This window comes from Ochotona princeps, chromosome 2 (assembly GCF_030435755.1).
Source record: "Ochotona princeps isolate mOchPri1 chromosome 2, mOchPri1.hap1, whole genome shotgun sequence".
Classification (NCBI taxonomy): Eukaryota; Metazoa; Chordata; class Mammalia; order Lagomorpha; family Ochotonidae; genus Ochotona; species Ochotona princeps.
Genome location: NC_080833.1, coordinates 166,027,794 through 166,043,474, shown reverse-complemented (window position 1 = coordinate 166,043,474; position 15,681 = coordinate 166,027,794). Strand labels below are relative to the sequence as shown.

Sequence of the window (15,681 nt, the reverse complement as noted above, 5' to 3'; positions counted from 1 at the left end):
CATCTGAATCATTGTTAGAGACTGGCTTTTGTTTATACTGAATTACCACAAACTTGCTGGTGTAAGTCCCGCTTAGAAGCCACAGATGTATAGTTAGAAGGCTGAGGAGATGTGGCCCTGCTCCCTGCCGGCCTCTGCTAAGGCTGACGTCAAGGTGTCATCTGGATGGTCTCCCCAGCTGCAGCCTGGGCTCTCCCTTCAACATCATTTATTACGGCAGGATTCAGTTCCCTGTGGTCACAAGACTGAGGTCCCCACTTCCACCTGGGCATGGCTCTCTCCATCCTCACACAGAGTAACAGAGAAACTGCCTCATGTCGATTTTCTGTCTCGCTTATAATCTCCTTCCTCCAGAAATAGTTTATTCCCTCAAAAAGATTCTTCTTTCTTGATGTCTGCTGGTTTGGGATCCTATTTGAGGATGTGATGTGAGGACCTGGGCTAGTGTTTCGCTGAGTAACTGGGAGAAAGCAGGTGCACAGCAGAGGCACAGGATGCTGGATGTGATCTTGGAATCACACCTGCTCTAGCTCTGGGGAATACAAATCCCACTGTGCTCTGGTCAAACTCTGGATTTAAAGTTCCGGTGACAGGTGAATATCGGCCCAGGTTTGACACAGAAGCTGTTCCGGGCTCAGAGCCCTCCTCTACAATTATTTTCTCAGTTTCAGAACAAACTGAAATGAACATACTGGACCCCCGGTAGAATCACCACACTAATCCCGACCCAGTGGTGGGTAGCATTATAGGCGGAAGAGCTAACTGGAAGGTTCCATAACATGCATCAGGATACAACTGCAGTAAATCAAAACTACAACAAAATGCTGCTTCTTCCCTGTCAGAATGCTATTACCCAAAAGACAGAAGAAACAAATGCTAACGTGGATGTGCAGAAAGGGGAACTCTCGGGCACTACTGGCAGAAATGTAAAATACAATGCCACTATGGAAAACAGTCAGATTTCTTTAAAATAAGATACAGGGCCAGCACTGTGGCATGGCAGGTTAAGTTACAGCCTGAGACACCAGCATCCCAAATGGCCTCCAATCGATCCCTGCCTATCAAACTTCCAAACTGTTCCCTGTTAGCAACTGAGAAAAGTAATGGAGGATACCCCAGCCCTTTTAACCCCTGCCACCCACAAGGAAGATCAGGAGGAAGCTCCTGGCTTTGACCTGGCCCAACTGGGGCTGTTTTGGCTCTCCAGGCAACGAACCCATGGATGGAAGCTCTATGTCCGCCCATCCTCTTCTCTAACTCAGACTTTCAAACAAATAAATAAGTAAACCAAATAATAATAATAAAAACAAAAACCTAGACACGGACCTTCCACATAACTGAGCAATCTGACAGCATGAGTATACCCCACAAACACGAGCCCACTGTACCAAACAATGAACTGCTTTACCATATTTATTATAACAATTGTCCACAACAGCCAAAATACAGAACACCAAGGTGGCTACTATCAGGTGAATGAAGTGGAAACAAATATTATTCAAATACTAAAAAAATAAAATTCTATGATTTGCTGCAAAATGGCTTAGAATAGAGGATATCATGTTGAGTGAAATAAGCCAGACACAGAAAGACAAATATCACATCCCCCTTCACGCATGGAAGGTAAAATTTAAAAAAAAAGAGGCAGAACAAAACGAAACGCCTTGTCTACCAGTTTTGCAACAAATACAGTATTTTGCCAAACTGTTTTAAATATTGTCAAAAAATGTATAGGAATCACATACTACTATGGTTTCAATGATTTTGTGACTATTTTAAAATTTACTTTGTCAAACATCTTTCATTTATCATTAACTTTTTATTTGCTTAACTTTCAATGTAGTATTAAGCCTTTGACCATGTCATGTAACATTAATAAGTACTGAACATAATGTCAATTTAAAAAGTTATTTCAAAAATAATTTTTAAAAATTTAAGCAAAAACAAAAGATAAAACTTCAAAGTTAATGATATCTATTGCCAAAAAGACAGGTGACTACTTCCCATTTCACCCCGTCTACTCCGTGTACAATGGCTAATGCTTTTGAAAACTTATTCTACGCTTTTACTTTTCTTAAAAACAAATAACTTGTCTGCTTATTATATATGTTTTACACAGCACTCTACAGTAATAGAGTGTGTTGGAATTCCTTTGTAGCCTTCCATATTGTAAGAAACAGCAATCTCAACATATTTTTAAATTTCATCTCTTTTCATACAAGTTAAGCGTTTCTACTGCAAAGTGTCCATTTCATCCTGATGATGGAAAACAGTAAAGAACTTCTTACTTCTTTCTGGGTTCATGGTACATTCAGTAGCTTGGAAATTTTTTCATGATGCTCCCAGAGCAAAGAAACACCTAATATCCTAATATATATGCTTTGTAAGCAGTTTGGTACAAGCAACTAATATATATAGAATATATATACTAGAATATATATTATATTATATTATATTATATTATATTATATTATATTATATTATATTATATTATAATATATATATATTTTCTAACCACTTAGCAGATACATTAAAAAATGTTACAGGTCTGGTGTGGTAGTCTATTGGCTAAATCCTCACCTAGCATGTGCTGAGACGCCACATGACGTCCTGGCGGCCCCACTTCCCTCCAGCTCCCTGCTGTGGCCTGGGAAAGCAGCAGCCCAAAGCCTTGGGAGCCTGTAGCTGCCTGGAACACCCAGAGCGCCTGGCTCCTGGCTGCAGACGGCTGAGCATCGCCACTGCAGCTACTTGGGGATGGATCTTTGCCTCTGTCTTTCCTTCTCTCTGTAAATCTGCCTTTCCAATAAATCTTTTTTGAAAAGTTTTACTCGATAGGTAGATGGATAGATAAACAGACAATGAAAGAATTTCAGAACTTATCCAAGGCCAACCATAAATTACTGAAAAACATCAGGTAATTAATAGGAGATAGGATGTCATATTAAAGTGAATGACAAACTTGTTGTCCAGGGGTTAATACATGAATTGTTAACTGTTTCTCTTCCTTTGAGTTGTCAATACATTTGTATTTTCCTTACATGTGTATTTAAAGCACAAGAAGCTCAGGAATCAGGGGCTAGTGTTGTGGCACAGTACATTAAGTCACCAACAGGGATCTGGCATCTATTTAAGTATTGATTCAAATACTGACTGCTCCAGTTCCATGCTAATGAACTTCAGGGAGAAGAAGAAGGCCCAAGTGTTTCAGGCCCTGCCACTCGTGTAGGAGACCCAACGGAGTTCTGCACCCCTCAATTTGTCATGGCCTGGCTGGGGCTGTTGTGGCCTTCTGGGGAATGAACCAGCAGACGTACACAAACTCTTAGTCTCTTCTCCCTCTTTCAAACCAAGACACAAAAAAAAGGAGGGATTCGTAACTTGCTACATGTCAGCAGATAGTCAAAACATAAATTCCTCTCTATCTGGCAAACAGCCTACTGACTTTATAAGGATAATCCCCAGCAGAGCTTTCTAGAAGTAGTCTGTCTCTGCCGACTGATGACTGGGACAGTTCTATTTACTTGCTTCTTTACTCCAGAGGCAGAGTTCCTAGCTCCATCACAGGAACATTCCCCAAGTTTCCTCAATGGCTGGAGCTAAGGGAGATGAATTCAGAAACTAGCAATGCAGTCCAAGTTTCCACACGCATGGCGGTGCAACAGCAGAGTGGCTAAATCCTCGCCTTGCATCCACTTGCATCCCATATCAGTGCTGGTTTGGGTCCTGGCTGCTCCACTTTCCAGTTAGCTCCCTGCTTGTGGTCTGGGAAAACAGTGGGGATGACCCGAAGCCTTGGGACCCTGCACCCAGGGGCAGACCCAGAGGGGGCTCCTGACTCCTGGCTTCGGGTCAGCTTAGTTCCACCTATTGCGGCCATTGTGGAGTGAATCAACAGACAGAATATCTTTCTCTCAGTCTCTCCTTCTCTCTGTAGATCTACCTTTCCAGTAAAAGATACATAAATCTTTTTTTTAATGTGAAGTAAAATGCATGATGTTCTCCTGGGCCAGTGCCATGCAGTGCCGCAATGTGTCCTGTACCATGTGCCGTTGGCAGGCAGCAGCAGCTCCTCAGTCAGCACTACCATCACCAAGCTGAACAAGTCCTAGTGTTGACAGCATTTGGGGATATATGCATTCAATAAATTACAAGACATTCATTATTTGATTACAAAACAAACTTCTCATCATACGATTTTGCCCAGCGAGCCCATCCAGCGCTCTAAGTACGCTCACAATGGGCAAGGCTAAGCTACGATGTTCAGTAGGTTAAGGGTATTTGTAGAAGCACCTTCAGAATCCTTGCTATTGTGGGAGACAAAGCCAGTTGTATCTCCCCTGAAGATGCCAGGAGCAATAGCTATGGAGATGAATGAGCAAGAAACCTCCTGGTTCACAGGTTTAGAGAAAGGACCTGCTAGAGGTTTGGGAGACTGTCCCTTGCTGTGGAGATGTAAATGATTCAAGCCCCTCCTCCCTGGACGCCTATGTGACAACCTTCTTTTAAAAGTCTGATGCTGTTAATGAATTTTGGCTGTTGACCACCGGTCAGTAGTCCACGCGTGTCTTTTATCGTCTCCGTGCAGGAAGTTGTTCGCTACAGGACAGCGAACAGGTATTCAATATATTTTTACTTAGCTTGTCAAATTATGATCGTTTTAAGGGGAAGTAACACCCAACATAAACCTGCAGTATGTTCAAAACATGCTGGCTGAACAAATGAACAGGTAAAGTTCTGCTTGGTTGTTCGTACCCTTCTACAAAGAAATACAAGACAAATCAGAGTGAGTACAAGATGTGTTCTGCAGGAGGCAGAGTTCAGCGGCACAGCATCTGACTGCAAATCCATGGGTCACTTTATTTCCACTAGTGATTCTCTTCCTGAAAGGCATTAGTTATTTAGAGAAGCATGTGAGAACCACTGGGTCCAAGTAAGGAATTTCACTACACTTATGGTCGCCATGGCAATTGGAATTTATTGCCAAAATACACTGCTTTCATCAGAATTTATAAAGTGTCACAGAAATCTCTGTTTTTTAAAAGTGTGTTATGTCACCTACAGATCAGTGTGTATGTTTATATATGTATATGCCTTTGTTCCCAGTTTCTGCACAATCTTGTGTGTTGGCAATATAAGCTAGGTGCATGAGCACGCTGACCCTGGCGTAGGTGTTGGGTCATACGATGGTTTAAGCTCCTGCGCATAACACCCACGTTGCACATCAGAGGACAGTCAGTGCACGCTCTCCCACTTCCGACCCAGCTTTCCTGCCAGCGCAGCCTGGGAGCTGGATGACAGCTTAACTTAGTGTCTGGGCCCTTGACCCACAAGGAGAATCCAGCGGCACTCCAACACCTGTCTTTGGCTGGCCTTGCCACAGCTCTTCCAGGGACTTGGGGTACGAACCAGCAAACAGGAAGCACCTATCTTGTCTCTGTCTCTCTGTGACTGTGCCTTTCAAGCAGATGAAGATCACGTTAATCCATCAAACATGTTTCAAGATAGTTAACTTGGACAGATTACATGCATGTTTATACACTTTTTATTTGGAACTCTATCACTTGGAATTGCCAACTTTCAAATTCTAGAGACCTAGGAGTCTTCTGTACCAAGTATTACACAGTGCTCCTGCCAAAGAATCTTTCCTCATACTTCCCTGCTTCTCTCGTGGTCTCAACACTGAAATATTTTTATCTATAAATCTAAATAATCGCCAGTGTTTTACTAAACAAAAATACAAAACAAACAAAAAAACAATAAAATGATTCAGACAGATTTTTCCAAATACTAAAAATACCTTATAATCTCCAATATGGGGAATCCCATAAGGCTGAACATGTGCTCATTTTACAAGAAAGCATGGAGGGCTAGGATTGTTACAAAGCATGGCCTCTAAAGAAAAAGGTTCAAAGATTCACACACAATTTACCGATAACGGTATTTGATGCTACACTTTTCTGGTATAATTAGAAATAGGCAAATTAAAATACTATAACAATTGGTTTCAACTACCCACAGGTTTCAGCCAAAAGTTTATCTTGCTTACAAACTGACCATCTGTAACTACTCAATAACTCGTGAGACGTAGGTAGGTGAGTTAATAAGATGAACACGCCTCAGTATTCCTTAGTTTCCGCATGCCCGAGGTATCCGAGCACTGCAGCCCACAAGACAATCTGCTTGGAAGAAGGCAGCTACATAAGCAGGAAAGCGATCCTGCCCAAGACAAGTGCCAAAGCCTATTTTTGTCAACCATGTCTTCATATTACTCATCATTTCCTGACCTGGCAAAAAGCAGTTGAAGACTATCAATTTGTTTCGACTCTACGATGACATCAAGAGACAGGTCCCAAGGGTGCTGCCAACACCCAGAGAGCAGGCATTAAAACACAGCACTCAAAGGTTTGATAAATCCCAGGCTGAAATTACTTTTGAGAGATGATCTAGGCTAGCATGCCATTTTGTGAGGGTTAGAACCCAATATGGCACTTCAAAATCAATTAATGAATAGAAAATATTTTTAAAGTATGTAGTTTTTAAAAATTAAAAGATGGGCCTGGTGCAATGGCTCCATGGGTAAATCCTGTCTTGTACTGCCAGGATTCCATCTGGGCGCCGGTTCATGTCCCGGCGGCCCTGTTTCCATCCAGCTCCCTGCCTGTGGCCTGGGAAAGTGGCAGAGGATGGCCCAGGGCCTTAGGATCCTGCACCCACACGGGAAACCTGGAAGAAGCTCCTGGCTTTGGATCGCCAGCTCTGGCCGTTGTGGCCACTTGCGGAGTGAATCAGCAGATGGAAGAGCTCTCTGTGTCTCCTCTTCTCTAGGTCTACCTTTCCAATACAAATAAATAGATCTTAGAAAAAGTAGAAAAGCATAAAAAGTAGAAATATACTACAAGTACTATAAAACTAAATGTTGTTTTGTTAACAAATGTTAAATATATTTGCATATTAACACATAGAAGTATACAAATTTTCCAGAAATAAAAATGCATGTAGTTTTTCCAAAATACATATTTTCTATAAGTTTTCTTCAGATCCTGTAGAAATTGATTTCAAACTTTTTTCACCAAAAGAAAACTGAATTTTAATTCCATTTTCTGGAAACTTTCTGAAGAACTTTTGAGTGTACCTCAAAAATATTAAAAGTATATAAAAATATCTACTGCTAAGAGTATTTTTTCTTTGAAGCCAAGGAGACACCATCCATTAATTATTAGAATTGGGGTTCAAGCATCCTTCCAAAAAGCACCACAAAAATAAAAAATATTAATAAAAATCATAAGACTCGGAATTGCTAAAGCAACACTGAAGTGGGGAGAGGGGAAACAAACATCAGAATCTGATATGAAATATACCACAAAGGTACCGTAATTGAATGCACGCCCAACGGCACCACACAAAATACCCCAAAATACAGAACTAACCCAGGTGTCCATCAGCAGGTGGAGAAGGAAACTGTGGTATAATACACAATGGAAAGCCAGCCAGCCAAATGGACGGAACCAGGGGACACTGTGTTAGGTGAAATAAGCCAAATACAGGACGTTTCTCCCTGAGATGCGGGGGAAGGGGACCCCAACCTGAACACAGAATGGTGAACACTGGATGCTACCGAGATGGGAGACAGGTCAGTTTAGAAATGGCACCAAATCAGAGTTACAGCCAAGAAATACACTTCCAGCATTACACAGAAGGTTGAGGAAAGTACAGTTCTGTCTGTATGAGCAAACAGAATAAATCCAACCCTATAATTATAACGTCAAAAGTGGAGAAAATTTTTGTTTCCAGCGTGGTAGCCTAGTAGCTAAAGTCCTCGCCTTGCATATGCCAGGATCCCATATGGGTGCCGGTTCTAATCTCGGCGGCCCCACTTCCCATCCAGCTCACTGCTTGTGACCTGGGAAAGCAATCAAGGACAGCCCAAAGCCTTGGGACCCTGCACCTGCATGGGAGACCCGGAAGAGGCTCCGAGCTCCTGGCTTCGGATGGGCGCAGCTCCAGCCACTGAGGCTGCTTGGGCAGTGAATCAACAAATGAGAGATTTTCCTCTCTATCTCTCCTCCTCTCAGTATATCTTAATTTCCAATAAAAAACAATAATAAAAAAAAAAAAAGCTTTTTTTAAAAAAGAAGTTTTTTGATTGGTACCACTGTGTACCTATGTTGAAATGTCTTTTAAACAAAAGCAAAATACTAATAAGCTTGAGCTTCTATATTTTTCACTTACAACATCTGGTATTACTCAAGAACCTTTTCTGAAGGCATTGTTCTACTAGTCCAATTTACAACAAACACTTTTTTTTTTTTAAATAGATGGTTTTTTTTTTTTTTTAAGATTTATTCTATTTCTATTACAAAGTCAGATATACTGAGAGGAGGAGAGATAGAGAGGAAGTGGAGCTGCCGGGACCAGAACCAGCGGCCACATGGGATCAAGGCGAGGACCCCAACCACCAGGCCACGCTGCCGAGCCCAAACAAACACTTTTAAAAGACTTAAAAGAGATAGGCATTTGCCTCTGAACCGCTGGACTCAGAACCCCCACCATGGAGAGAACTGCAGGTTCCCTGGGCTGACCGTGGGAGTGGACGGTTCAGAGCTGGGCCTCCTGAGCGGCTCAGATGGAGAGCAGTGGACAGCACATCCAGGTGCACACAGAGCCTCCAGAGGACACCTGTACCATGGCAGAGGATGGAGGACAGAACAAACTGATCAGCTACCCCAGCCAATTGCTGGCACTGAAGATCTGGGCAGACAGAAACACCAAGGTGGGCTAGCAGCCAGTGGATTCAGGAGAGATTTCACCGTGATTGGAATCACAGGATTGTCGGCAATTTAGGCCTGCTGAACTATCAAACCCTCTTGAGAAGTTCATGGTGTTGTAAATTTCTATTTTTCTTCCTGTTGCTTATTTTGTATTGTGACCTTTCATGTAAGAGGGATGTGTGGTGACTGTGTGATGGAGACTGTCATGTCCAGGTGTGAGGATGCAGTGAGCATCTCTCCTTCCGGGTCAAAGACAGCCTGCCAAGGAAACTATTAGCTGTATCTTGACAATAGGATGCTGGACTCTGGACATGTGACTGTGTATGAAGAACTACACTACAGTAATGATACAGGGGAACTCAGTGGAGAGAGGGCAGGGGAAATCCCAGGGCCTTATGAACTGTATCACAGAATGATGTAACAATTTAAAAAGAAGTTAATATATATATGTATATAAAATAAAAATAAATAAATAAAAATTTTAATGCTGTTAAAAAAAAGAGCTAGGCATTTTAAAAAATAGTGCTTGTCCTATCTCAGTGGCCTCTGCTCCATGACAGATCCGGGTTGAAAGCTATAAAAACTATATAATTGATAACCCAAAAACTCAGAAACTTGGCAATACATGGAATGATAAAATCAGGACTCTGATTCTAGGTGCCATGTGCTCTTCCACGCCAAGCTGTCACTCAACAGCAACACAACTAGGCACACAAGGCTCCCTCGGAAACAAGCAGCAGGTGTTTAGACACGAGCGGGGAGGAGATGGTCTCTAGTCACTGCTTACCTGAGTAAAAGGTGTTGATTTTGGCAAGTTCCTTTTCACAGGTTTGGAAAAACTTTTCTTCAAACTTGGCAAAATACCTCTTTACTGTGTCCTCATCTGTAACTGAAACACAAGGAAAAAAGAATTAAGAGACCAAATTAGTTCCTCAGGTGGCAGCTGCGGCCTGGGCATTAAGACGCCCAGAGTGAGCGGGCTGAAGGGCACAGCCTCCCTCCCCAGCGGCGCTTCCTTCCAGCAAGCGGCATCTGGGAGGCAGGTGGCAGCCCCAGCAAGCACGCATAAGCACTAACGTCCTTAAGGTTTTATCTTCAAAATGACAACTATACTTGCAGTTTTCAAAAACTGTAAGACATTAAAGAAAAAAGTAATCAAAGCCCTCACCACGGAACCAGAACATGACCTTTCTTTAATGGAATGGGACCCTAAATCTCTATTATAATGAATCATGTTGCCAGAGAAATTGTGGTAAGATTCAAGACAGAAACTACTACTAAGTGCAGTGGTAATCCAGGAACAGCCCAGAGGCGGGGCTGAGCCAAGAAGGAGTCAATGGGGTGCCGGATCAAAAGCGGAGCAGCTGGCATATACACGGTGCAGGTCCCTGCTGTCTCTAGGATTTGTACTTACGCTGTGTTGGAACTAGGCTTAGTCTTTCATGACTAATTACTAAATTCAGGACACGTTAACCCTGTTGTCTTAAGAATAAGGTTTTTGTACCAATCCCTCAGAGTAGGTGGCTTCAACATCAGAAACTTACGTTCTCACATTTCTGGAAGCTCAAGTCTGTGTTGGGATTTGCAGTGGAGTTCATAACTTTCTATTGCGTGCTTTTGTGTGATGGAAGAAGGGAAAGGAAATGTCTTTGGCAACTCTTTTTCTTTAAGGACACCTGGGGAAGCAGCGGACGGTGGCCCAAGTGCTTGCTTGGGCCCCCACCCCACCTAGGAGACCTGGAAGCAGCGCCTGGCTCCTGGCTTGGGTCTGGCCCAGCCCTGCCCACTTGGGGACTGAACCAGCGGATGAAGACCTGTATCTCCGCCTGCCTCTCTCTCTAATTCTGCTTTTCATATAAATAAATCTTTTTTAAATATAGAAATATCAACAATTGTAGGATTAATATTAAAAGGAAAACAGAAGAGTGAAGACAAGGCCGTAATTGGTAAAGAATGCTCAGAGAACACTGCCAGTCGTCCCTTCTCCGAATTAAACAAAGGTGTCAATTACACCAAAATGAAGTGAGCACAAAGATTCATCACATTTGCTGCCCCCACGTTTGCGGTGACACTCGGTTCTCATTCCCCACCACCACTGACCAAGTTAGCAGACGTGACTCTTGGGAGTATCAATGCAAGTAAAAGACTTCTATAGCAAAGCAATCACCACCAAGGGATTTTGACAGCAACGTTTCATTCAGGAGCATTTAATGCTGTACTAACCTCTCATACAATCTCTAGGTTACATGGATAAAAACCGATCTTTCAAAAGTCAATTCTTTCAAACAATAATTAAATCAACCTACTATCTGATATGCCTCATTCATATTTCTATTACTACTCTCGGTTTTTAAAATCTGCATGTCAGACTATTAAGGGGCAGAGAATGTATCTTTTTCATCTTTATAGATGCCGCTCCACCCCGACATAATGCCTGGCATACCATCTGTGCTCCATTCAATCATCTTTGTAAATCCTGAAATAATGTGAAAATTAGGATGCTTTCTTAAGCTAAAAAGCTAACTGGGCAATCCTATGACATGCACTTGCTACGGAAAGCAGGAGCAGTCTAAGCAGAACAGCATGTGCCTAGATGCTGTACAAAAAAAGGAAGCGTGCATGCAGAAACTCCAGCGAAGCCTGTGTGACTAGGGTTCAGAGGGCAAGGGCACAGTGGCAGCAGCTGAGGTCCTAGCAGACACTCTTCTCGCGGAGACCAGTGGGCCACAGGGACAACCAGGATCAGGGCTGCCTCCTCCACAGGAGGGTGTGAGGAGACCAATCAGACTCAGAACAGCACACGCCTCCTGGGAGACCACGGGAGTCTGCATTAGGGCAAGGGCACTGGAGACTAAGCAAGCGGGGAAGCTGCAAATACATCCCGGGGTGAAAGCAATAGGCTTTAAGACAGGCTGGATATGGTTCTGTTGGCAACCACGTGTGCCAGCCTGACTCTCTAGGACAGCAGTTTCTCTGAAAACTTGAGGTATTTCAATAAAGTTCTCTCCCGATTCCACAAGACTAATTTCTGCAAAATGATTCTGAATCCAATCAGGGGTTCTAAACTATTTTGAGGTCTTATTGAACATATGAAGACTAAACAAATATGCTTTTTAAATATTCTTTTCAAAACAAAAATATAATCATTCAAATGAATGACACGTAATTGATATGAAGCCAACATCACAGCACTAGCTGATATAGTCACAACTAGTTTTTATTGAATTGAAAATTCACCTAAGTCAACTGTGCAAAAAGCATGTGTTGAAGCATCAACAAATAACTCAAAGACTAATTCAACAATAAAAGCATCAGAGTTACTATAATCTCTAGAATTATGAATAACCATCATACGTATTTTTTATTTATGATAAATGATTCTGAACATATTCCAGTAGTTGCGAACAATGTAATTTTTATATCAGTGTTAACTAAAATATGGCTGCTTTAAATATGTAATGCAATAGAAATATTACGACGATTTGCTTAGTATCATCATACAATATCAAACACATGTAGGACCTCTTTTTTAGCTACTTAAAATTTAGTATCATTTTCTTCATGAATGTGTACTTGCATTCTGGTTATGTTACAGAATTTGTCTTACTTTTATATTTAAAAATAATTCGTTCATTGGGCCCAGTGCTATAGCCTAATGGCTAAATCCTCTGCCTACATCCACCGGGATCTCATATGGGTGACAGTTTGTATCCTGGCTGCTCCACTTCCCATCCAGCTGTGTGCTTACAGCCTGGGAATGCAATGGAAGATGGCCCAAAGCCTTGGGACCCTGCTCCCACATGCAAGACTTAGAAGAGGCTCCTGGCTCCTGGCTTCAAATAAGCTCAGCTCCAGCTGTTGTGGCCATTTGTGGAGTGAACCAGCAGATGGAAGATCTTTCTCTCTGTCTCTCTTCCTCTCTGTAAATCTGACTTTCCAATGAAAAATAATAATAAATAATCATCCATTGATCATTTTATCATACCTCCTAGACATTAAGGGTATATATAACTTAAAATTCAAATACAAAATGTTTCCTAAGCAAAAAGCTTTTTAAATCTTAAAACTTGTCTTGAATATAATCATCATTATAATCATTAGAATACACACACATATATATTAGAATACATTTATGTATTATAAAATATATTAATACTAAGAATAAAACCACTACTGGAAATTTGGAAAATATTCTCATACTTAAATGGATATGCCTTCTCCCAAGCAGCTCATACATCTAGAGACAAATGTTACATTATTGTTAGCATAATAAATATTACATGATTGTTTCCATGAGCAACATTACACTGCTTGCTAGAATATTACAAATATTGTGAAATTAGATCATAAATTGTTTACATCCTTACTTTTCATCTTATAGACATAAGTGCTACAAGAACGTGCTCAGATAGCCAAAGAGATGAGAATGAAAGTTTCCCGTAGCAACACTGATTATCTGGCTCCTTCTACACATTGCCACCTCTCAGTGATCTCTTCCTGAAAAACAATCATTTGAGCATGTGTCAACTTCAAGTGTTTTATACCAACATACACTTCAGCTACAAGAAAGCAAGCCTTCAGGTGATCTAGCACGGAGGCAGGAGCAGAACACACCTGAGCACTGTGTTCCCCTTGGCAACATCGCCAACACCAGTGCAGGTATTTGCAAGAGCAGAATTGGGTGATTCTGTTAGTTAATGCATTATTTTGTATTTAAAGAATAAACCTTCAGATGATCCGCTAAAGAACAAACATCTGTGTCTGCGAAATTGAATCTTTGAAGTCCCAACCCCCAATATGATGTGACATGGAGGTGGGGCTTTAGAAGATAATCAGGTTTTGCTAAGGTCACAGGCCCTGAAGAGTAACGCACCCCCTCCGCATGCCTAAATCCAGGAAATGCCACGGGTGGGCAAAAGCAGAAAGAAGGTGTTCACCACAACCTAGCCATGCTAGTGCCTTGTCTCTCCAGAACCAGAGAAAACAAATGTCTGGTGTTTCAGGTACCTAATGTATGGCAATCAGTTATAGTAGTCTGAGTTAAGACACCATTGCTATTCTGTTTTTGTTTTTTGAAGTTCTATTTGTATCTTTGAAAGAGTTACTCTTTAAATGCATCACAGTAAACGAGCAAGGGAATTTGGCAAAAAGCAAGGGAGTCTGGCAGAGATCAGCAGCATGAGAGAAAACAAAATATAGGACACCAAGTACTAAAGGAAAAGTCATGCCAAGGATGACTGCAGAAATATACTGAAAAATGAAACAATAAGGCTTTCACAGTTAAGCAGTATTTACATATATAAATAATAACCAACTCAAAACCAAAACACATACATAAAATCAAAAGTGCTTAGTTGAAAAATAAACAGATGGGGCCTCGCACAATGGCTCAATGACTAAATCTTCAACTTGCAAGCGCCAGGAGTATGCCAGCAGAAAAAGATGGAAGATGTTTCTGTCTCTCCTTCTCTGCACAAAGCTGTTCTGTCTTTACAATAAAAATAAATCTTTTTTAAAAAAAGAAACAACAAAAAATCTAACAGATATCCTTTGCTCTAGCCAATTTGAGACAGTTTCTTTTTTTTAAAAAAAGATTTATTTATTTTTATTACAAAGTCAGATATACAGAGAGGAGGAGAGACAGAGAGGAAGATCTTCCATCTGATGATTCACTCCCCAAGTGAGCCGCAACAGCCAGTACTGTGCCGATCCAGAGCCAGGAACCAGGAACCTCTTCTGGGTCTCCCACGCGGGTGCAGGGTCCCAAGGCATTGGGCCGTCCTCTACTGCTTTCCCAGGCCACAAGCAGAGAGCTGGATGGGAAGTGGAGTTGTCGGGATTAGAACCGGCGCCCATATGGGATCCTGGTGGGTTCAAGGCAAGGACTTTAGCTGCTAGGCCAAGCCACCGGGACACTGTTTCTTAACGCAATTCCATTGGGCCATTCTACTTAGTGAACAGCAAAGGTGAACCACTTTCCCATTCCCAGCTGATGTCTCTACTGAGTTCCTTCAATTCTGTGTGTTGCCATACACCCACTAGTAAAGTCAGTTTTTAGCTAAATCATTTGCCTTCAATTGTTTGCAGTGAAAGAATCCAACTGATAATTACCTCTATAACTAAGACAGAACAAATCATACATCTGTAGAAATAAACTGATTTTTACCTACATTTAGGTTACTGTTACCAAGCGAAACTGGTGAGAGTTTAGGGGAGTCAAGATTAACTTCTACATTGAGGCATCTTCAGCATACAATTAAGAGCTTCAAGGCAGAGGGGTAAACACATCAGTGTGACTAAAACTCTCTGCAGGTGACTTTACGATTACAATATTCACATCATTTAACTCTATGCCAAGATCCCACGACTCTCTCTATATTCCTCAATCTCAGAGCCCTGAGGTCAGTCTTATTGCTCCTTAATCTTAAGATTACCCTTAAGAATCCAGAGCTCCAATCAAGACTAGAAAGCAGTTAATCCTGTGTTTGCTTTGTCAACCTTCTGACTGATCTGTTCTGCATAGAGCAGAGTATACTTTCACTTAATGTGTTCAGCACTTCAACTCCACGATGCCCAGGATTAACTACGAAAGCATCTTAGTACTTCACCACCCCTTTCAAAAGAAAACTGGACCTTTGACTCAATGTCTCAAAAGCATCAAATTAAGAAAAATAGCAGGAAATATGAGCCATAAATATGGTTTTGAGGAAGAGTGGGAATTCTCCTCTTCAAAGGGATGAAAATTATGTAAAAAGACTTCCCAAGACACAAAAGAATCAAAAATCAGACACCCCCAAAACTAGTATTCTTAATCTAAGGTGTCAAGATGGATTGAAGAAATCCCTTCTGAAAATCTAATAAAATGTTTCAGACTTTGGAGACAGTGTTATTTTTCTAAAAATACTTAGAG

At 41.5% G+C, this 15,681-nt stretch overlaps 1 protein-coding gene across 1 annotated transcript in view; it reads right to left on the bottom strand.

Moving 5' to 3' along the window:
• XPR1 (xenotropic and polytropic retrovirus receptor 1) overlaps positions 1–15,681 on the bottom strand; it is a 209,739-nt gene that overhangs the window by 84,215 nt on the left and 109,843 nt on the right. The window contains exon 3 of the mRNA XM_004598637.4: positions 9,559–9,660. Within this exon, the coding sequence (XP_004598694.2) occupies positions 9,559–9,660 (102 nt within the window). The remainder of the gene's footprint in view (positions 1–9,558; positions 9,661–15,681) is intronic.